We start from the raw sequence: 8,100 nt of genomic DNA, 5'->3' as shown, positions 1-8,100 counted from the left end.
AAACCCCCAGTTCTATAAGCCTGCTACGGAGGCTAATCAGAAAACAGCCGAAGACCACCAAACCCCCAGTTCTATAAGCCTGCTACGGAGGCTATGTGTGTATGGGGGGGAGGGGGGAGTTAAATTACCCAGTACAGATGACGTTTCGGAATGCTGGCTGGTGGATGTTATGAGAAATGAGGATGTAAAATTTTGGTTATGAGTTTTCCAATCCTGCAAAAGCTGCTCTGTCCATGGCCAGGGAGGTAAACAACCCAAAACAGGAGGAACCCGGACTACTCAGTATTGGTAACTTGCATCATAATAAGCTGCCCTGTGGCTGGTATGGTGTTAGCAAGGTTTGAAAAATGTTAGTGACAATGTCAGACATATCTTCAACCACATAGTATCATTGTCAAGATGACAAATATACTATTAGTAAGTAAACATACTTGTCACAAGTAAATGATAATGTCTTGCATACATTGTGTGTACTTGTTGTCAACGACAAACAAACAAGTCTCACTTGTACACATTGCGAATAGTACGTGTTCTCAATGATAGATAAATCTACATTAAGCAACAAATAATCAAGCTTACACGTTGTAAGTACATGTTCTAAACAACAAACAATTCTTACCTGCACACATTGTGAGTGATGTTCTCCATAACAAACAAAGAAACAAACAAAGAAACAAACAAACAAACAAACAAACAAATGCTGCCTACCTGCACACACTGTGAGTACATGTTCTCTATGGCCTGGTTCCACTTTGTGAGAGAGTTTCTGTACGACGTCAGGTCGAACCCTGTGATCGTGACCTTTCTCGTGATCATCGAGTGCACTGCTGCGCGCCCGTCTCGCAACATCAGGATGAACTTGGCATTGGGGAACAGCGACGATAGGTACACCGTCGACTTGTGGGTGAACGGGTCCTTATTGCACAGGTACGGCGCCGCTTCACCGTGTTTCGCGATCACTTCTAAGACAAACGACGAGATTGCGTCGTCTAAGACTTCGTCCGTGACTCCGGCTTCTTCGAGTCTGGATTTCTCCTTGGTGGACCTTCTCCACTGCACCTGCATGGCCAGTATTCTGGGGATGACGCGAGTTTCCTCCCCGCAGCGAATCGAGGGGTGTGCGTCGAGCATCACGCGAGCTAACGTGGTCCCGGAGCGGGGGACGCCCCCGATGAAGATGAGTGGCATGTTCCGATCGTACTGATAGGCACGGTTTTCCGCGTCGTACACGTACTGGCTCCCCTCCTTCGGAATCATCTTTCCCTTGTCGCACGGTGTGCTACTGCAGGGGACAGGAAACATTAAAATTTGCTTTTTTGATTGAACAACATGAAAGTAAAGGAAAGTGATCTAGATCCAGTTTTGAAGAGCTAATCTCAGATTGGTCATAACAGATACAGAAGATAGTTGCTACATACAGTATTTACAGGTTAATTGTACCAGGGACATTACCAGTAGTGTGTGTGCATGTTGAGTGAATGACAACAGCCGGGATTCAAACTCCCAACCTCTTAGTTCAGAGGCAGGGTTACTAACCACTGGGCCCACTGGGCTATACATGCTACAATGAAAAAGTAAAGGACACACTGGTCATTCTTTGCTGCCCTCATCAAAATGTAATCAAAATCAGATGAAAGCAGCCTGGCATATATTTTGGAGGGCTCTAGTTGTGTTCCAACTTCCAAGTCCTATACTGCAACAGAGCCAGGCTGAGAAAGGAAGGAGTACTGGTAAGTACAGAATCTGAAGAACTTGTCAGAAATACATGAATCTTTTATTGGAGAAGGAATTTTGCTGCATCTAGAAGTGCCGTGCTTTATCCAGAACCGTGCTCAGTCACAGCTCTGAATGGTCCATGTATGGTCCAAACAGCTTCGACCCTCACATGCTGGACACTCCTAAAGCACATGTGGAATCCTTCAAGGGCAGCCTGCAGTACCAAGGACCTGTCCTGTGGAACTGTCTTGCTGCTGATCAGCGGAAACTGATCACATCAACATCATCATTTAGAAAGAAAAACAGACTGTAGACTAGTGGAGAGGACTGAACTTGGAAAATGAACTAAATTTGCCTATAATATGACTGTGTTGTATATGGACATGTTTGTAACGTTTTTGTATATTGTTTGGTTCGATTTGCATTTTTATGAAATTGTATGTTTTAATGTGTGCCCAGGGATACCTGAAAAGCAGATCAATGGATCTGAGGTATTCCCTGGTGAAATAAATAAACTTGAAACTTGTATATCCAGAACCGTGCCGGATCCTAACCCTAACCCATTCAGGACAGTTCTGGATACAATGTTTTACTTGAAAAAAAGTACAGGTACATGAGCAGGAAGGCCTGATAACTACAGAACCTGAGAACTTGTCAGACATGTCTTATCTGTTCTTGAGAAGTTTTCACCCACTTTGAGAAGAAGTACAGGTAACATCCGTGTCCATAATATCGCCACCTTGAGAAATAGTGTGCTTAAAGATATCTTTACTGCAACATACTTTTGGTATGCACTCCTGCACACCTCAAATGTACATACCTAGGGTATGTTGCAGTAAAAATATCTTGAAGTGCACTTTTTCTCAAGGTGGTGATATTATGGACTATGGTGATATTATGGAGCAGGAATGTTTTAGTTACCTTGAAAAAAAGTACAGGTACATCAGTAGGAAGGCCTGGAAGGTGCAGAGTCCGGCCAGCATCGATCTTCGGCTGCCTCCTCTCATCATGGCCGCCGAGCGCGGGACGGGCGCGGGGAAGTTTGGCAGCACTGCGTATCCCGGCGCGTAACCCGGCAACGGTGCGTATCCCGGCAACGGCTGGGACGGGGGACCTCTCCTCGTGCTATCTGCGGCGCCTGTGGGGCCGTGCATGGGGGATCATAGTATCCTGATCCCCGGCTTCTTGAGACCTGCGCAGGTGTTGCAAACAAATGCTTTTCAGTGTAACTGTCTCCTAGGTAACGGTGACACACTTACTCCATCCCAGCGTCGGTGCCTAAGTACTGGAGTATGTTTGCCCGGGGGAAGTTGGCTTCTCGCTGATCTGGTTTAAGCCTTTAACAGTTTCTGCAGCATTTACTAGACTTTCCTCCTCTCCACACCTGTGTAAGACGTGGATCCTGGGTAAGACTGAGGATTTCCTGCGCAAACTTTCAGCCCGAAGTGCAGCTTTCCTCGGGGGCGCTTCTGCAGCATCCAAAGTTTCGGTTCCTCAATCTGGTGTTTCTCTCTGTTGCACACTTGTCTAAGACGACAAACTTTAGACAAGATAGCCTTTCTTTTTGCAGCATTCACAGACTCGGTTGTTCAATCTTGTTTTTTCCTCTCTTGCACATTTGTCTAAGACGACAAACTTGTAAGATGGCCTTTCTTGGGGAACTTCCTTCCTGAAGTTATTAACATGAGGGTCTTGTGGAGTTTCTCAGCAGCATGGTACAGCAGCGGGGTCAGCTGAGGTCAGCAACCTGTGGAAACACAACACAGGTCACAGGTCAGGTCAAGGGTCAAATGTCCACAGGGATGCAGAAACGTAAAGTTCAGGTCAAGGGTCAAATGCCTACAGGAACATGGTAGCCTAAAGAATCACAACAAAGGTCACAGGTCAGGTCAAGGGTCAAATGTCCATATTGACACAGCAGCCAAGAGAAATGCAACATAGTTTTGGACAAGGGTCAAATATCTTCAACACAGCATCAGATCATGAAGAACATGATTATCTTAAATTCTGATTGCAAATTTGAAAAAAAAGTTTACGTATATTAAGTTGTAGGAATACTATAGCTATTCTAGAGAAGACCACTGCAAGTTAGGTGCTGTTGTCAGGATTGAAACTCTCAGCCATGTAGCCAAGTTGTAGCCATTCTTTACCAAAGTGTAAAAACAAAATGTATAAACGCTGCAGATCCAGAGACACCAATCCTCCAACACACGGAGAAGTTTGAAGGTGAACCCTTAGTTCTGAAGGACACTGCAGGGTCGGAGGTTAAGCAAAGTGGGAAACCGCCGGTGACAGGAAAGACATCGCGTCACCGAGCGAGCGCTGCCCCCACAGCGGAAATCCATACTGCAGGCGGCAGGATTAGAGCAGGAAACAGATAAACCATGAAATATTCAAATCAAACGACTTTGTGGCTTTTCTCAGGCTGCAGGGGTCAAGCCGGGTCACCCGGGGTCACCCGGGGTCACAGGGGAAGGGTAATGAGGTACGGGGCATACCATTTAACTTATAGGGAGGGACAGGGTGCCTGGTCAGTTTTTTTTTTTTACATCTTTACCAACTTGTTTAATGTATGTTTATAACGTTGACCATAATTTTACATGAAAACTTTTCATCTCACTTCTTCATCCGTCATGCTCTAACATTTGCCACCAAGACCCTGAAATGAATGAATGAATAAATGAATGACTGGATAAATGGATGGATGAAGCTGTATTAATGTGTCTTGCACTTAATGCGACACCAGAAGAAAATATCAAATATTATTCTGACCTCCATTCCTTGATTTTCGTGCTTTTGACCTTGAACGGCTAGGACTTTGAGTATTGGACTACGACTCTGTTTTGACGTATCGGACCTTTATGTTTTACTGTATGTTGTCTTACTGTACGTTACTATGTCCTGTGTAATTTTGCTGGGCCCCCTTGGAAAACAGCTGATTCAAGCTGAATTGGGGCTACCCAGCCGTCTTGAGATGTAATAAATAAATAAATAAATAAATAAAGAAGAACATGGCATAAATTTTCCTACATTCCTTATTAGTCAAATGGTACCCATAGATAGACAACACTTAAGGAATTAGCAACAGAATTATATAGCACACAGCATATGGAGTTACATTCCAAATGCCGTAAAGTACATTCCAAATGCCATAAAATACATTCCAAATGCCATGGAATAGACAGTTATGAGGGATTCACTTAAATAGGAGTTACAATTGTGCAAACAACAGGCATCTACATTTTGTATGATCCATAAGTATAAGGAATTAACATACAGAATAACAGCATATGGAATGAGTCAGGCAATAAAAACCACTAAACACAATATGGGTGACTTCATCTGAATGATGTGTACATGAGAAACTAGCTATCTGCCATGTCCCATGTCCCATGTCCCAAGTAAGTAGCATACGGAATACAGAATATGGAATTAGTCAGACAATTATGACCATTGAACACATGAGGACGAATGAAGTGTACAATAATGTGAAACTCACTATCTTCCACCTCCCAAAGGAATTATCATATGGAATACGGCACATGGAATGTGGAGTCATGTTACAAATGCCATAAAATACACTACCATAAAATACACTTCGTGTATGGGAAAGGTACCTAAACAACAGAAGCAAATGCAAACAAAAGTGAACTACACATCAGTGTATGATCCATATAAACCACATAAGGAATTAGCAAATGGAATACAGCATACGGAATGTGGAGTCATGTTACAAATGCCATAAAATATACTACCATAAAATACAAGTATGGGAAAGGTACCTAAACAGGAGACTCAACATGCAAACAAAAGTGACCCATACATAATCCATATAACCACATAAGGAATTAGCAAATGGAATACAGCATACGGAATGTGGAATCATGTTACAAATGCCATAAAATACACTACCATAAAATACACTACATGTATGGGAAAGGTACCTAAACAAGAGACACATACAGACAAAAGTTACCTATACAAGATCTATAGAAGGAATTGAATATGGCATAAAATGCCATAAAATACACTACAAGTATGGGACCTACATTGTAAACAAAAAACACAAATGCATACAAAAGTAACCTAATATGCATATGACCCATAAGCCATATAAGGAATTAGCAAATGGAATACAGCATACGGAATGTGGTGTCATGTTACAAATGCCATAAAATACCCCCTACTGTTGAGAAATGCCCTGAATGGAAGGTACAGCAGCAGTCTTTTAAATGCACGTGTACGTTCCATAAGGAATTAGCATTCAGAATAAAGCATACGGAATGTGGAGCCATATCACAAGTGCCATAAAATACACTTTCAACATCAGTCACCTGAATAGAAGCTAGAACACATCTGACCACAGTATACCAGTAGTCTGTCACATAGTAGCAGGAATTAGTGATCGGAATAAACCATACGGAATGGAGCATACGGAATGTGGAGTCATATACGATACAAGTGCCATAATATCCACTGTGAACATCAGTCACCTGAATACATGTAGAAGCCAGGAGACACATCGTGACCACAGTATAGCTGTAGTCTGTCACATAGTAGCAGGAATTAGTGATCGGAATAACCATACGGAATGAAGCATACGGAATGTGAGTCATAAAAAACACTAGTGAACATCAGTCACCTGAATAGAAGCTAGAACACATCTGACCTACAGTATACCAGTAGTCTGTCACATAGTAGCAGGAATTAGTGATCGGAATAAACCATACGGAATGCTACATACGGAATTTGCCATAAAATAAACTGTGAACATCAGTCACCTGAATATACAGAAGCTAGGAGACACATCTGACCACAGTATACATGTACCAGTAGTCTTTACACATAGTAGCAGGAATTAGTGATCGGAATAAACCATACGGAATGCTACATACGGAATTTGCCATAAAATAAACTGTGAACATCAGTCACCTGAATATACAGAAGCTAGGAGACATCTGACCACAGTATACATGTACATGTAGTCTTTACACATAGTAGCAGGAATTAGTGATCGGAATAAAGCATACGGAATGAAGCATGCGGAATGTGCCATAAAATAAACTGTTAACATCAGTCACCTGAATGGAAGAAGCTAGGGGAAACATCTGACCACAGTATGGGTAGTCTCACATAGGAGCAGGAATTAGTGACCGGAATGAAGCATTCGGAATCCAGCATACGGAATGTGGAGTCATACATGTGTATTAGCATCTGGAATGTGCCATAAAATACACTGTTAGCATCAGTCACTTGAATAGAAGCTAGGACACATCTGACCACATCACCGGTAGTCTGTTACATAGTAGCAGGAATTAGCAATCAGAATAAAGCATACGGAATGAAGCATACAGAATGAAGCATACGGAATGTGGAGTCATATCACAAGTGCCATAAAATACACTGTCAACATCAGTCACCTGAATACATGTAGAAGCTAGAAGACACATCTGACCACAGTATAGCTGTAGTCTGTTACATAGTAGCAGGAATTAGCATATGGGATAAAGCATACGGAATGCTACATACGGAATGTGGAGTCATAAAAAACACTGTGAACATCAGTCACCTGAATAGAAGCTAGGACACATCTGACCACAGGATACCAGTAGTCTGTCACATAGGACAGTGATCGGAATAAACCATACGGAATGCTACATACGGAATTTGCCATAAAATAAACTGTGAACATCAGTCACCTGAATATACAGAAGCTAGGAGAAACATCTGACCACAGTATACATGTACATGTAGTCTTTACACATAGTAGCAGGAATTAGTGATCGGAATAAAGCATACGGAATGCTACATACGGAATGTGCCATAAAATAAACTGTTAACATCAGTCACCTGAATAGAAGACACATCTGACCACAGTATACCTGACAGTGTAGTCTTTACAAATAGGAGAATGAAGCATACATTTGTATGGAATGAAGCATACGGAATGTGGAGTCATATTACAAGTGCTATAAAATACAGTATCAATATAACAGTCACCTGAGTATAAAAGCTAGGAGACACATCTGACCACAGTATAGTCTGGTAGAAGTCTTAACACATAGTAGCAGGATTTAGCAATCGGATGAAACATACGGAATAAAGCATACGGAATTCTGCATGCAGAATACAGCCCGCTCCGGTGCCTCTGGGTGGATGTGAGACCAGCTGATGGCCGGATATGGGCAGGGTTAGCTGCATTCTCCGGTTCTCATCAACCAGAATTTTTTATTTTGGTCAAGTTTGGTGGTGAAGGCACAAGAAGAAATTTTCATGTATCATTCTATTTATTTAATATTATTATTATATCTGGTAAATCATACTCGGATGCAAAATATAAAAATCTTGATTCAAAACATCATTCATTTCAAGCTGCACCAATTC

General features: G+C 42.1%; 1 protein-coding gene across 2 annotated transcripts in view; it reads right to left on the bottom strand.

Annotated features, from left to right (window-relative positions):
* Positions 1-8,100, bottom strand: part of LOC109468844 (protein-tyrosine sulfotransferase 1-like) — a 126,092-nt gene that overhangs the window by 25,511 nt on the left and 92,481 nt on the right. Inside the window, exons 1-2 of one of the 2 annotated variants that reach the window (XM_019767188.1) lie at positions 6,798-6,908; positions 2,638-3,463 (exon numbers count right to left, since the gene is read on the bottom strand). In XM_019767188.1, the coding sequence (XP_019622747.1) occupies positions 2,638-2,870 (233 nt within the window). In that variant the 5' untranslated portion in view covers positions 2,871-3,463; positions 6,798-6,908. Of the gene's footprint in view, positions 1-2,637; positions 3,464-6,797; positions 6,909-8,100 lie in introns of those variants that run through there. The other variant, XM_019767187.1, reaches the window with a different exon arrangement.

This window comes from Branchiostoma belcheri, unplaced genomic scaffold (genome assembly GCF_001625305.1).
Source record: "Branchiostoma belcheri isolate BF01 breed outbred unplaced genomic scaffold, Haploidv18h27 scaffold2, whole genome shotgun sequence".
Taxonomy (NCBI): Eukaryota; Metazoa; Chordata; class Leptocardii; order Amphioxiformes; family Branchiostomatidae; genus Branchiostoma; species Branchiostoma belcheri.
This window is presented reverse-complemented; position numbering and strand designations above follow the sequence as displayed.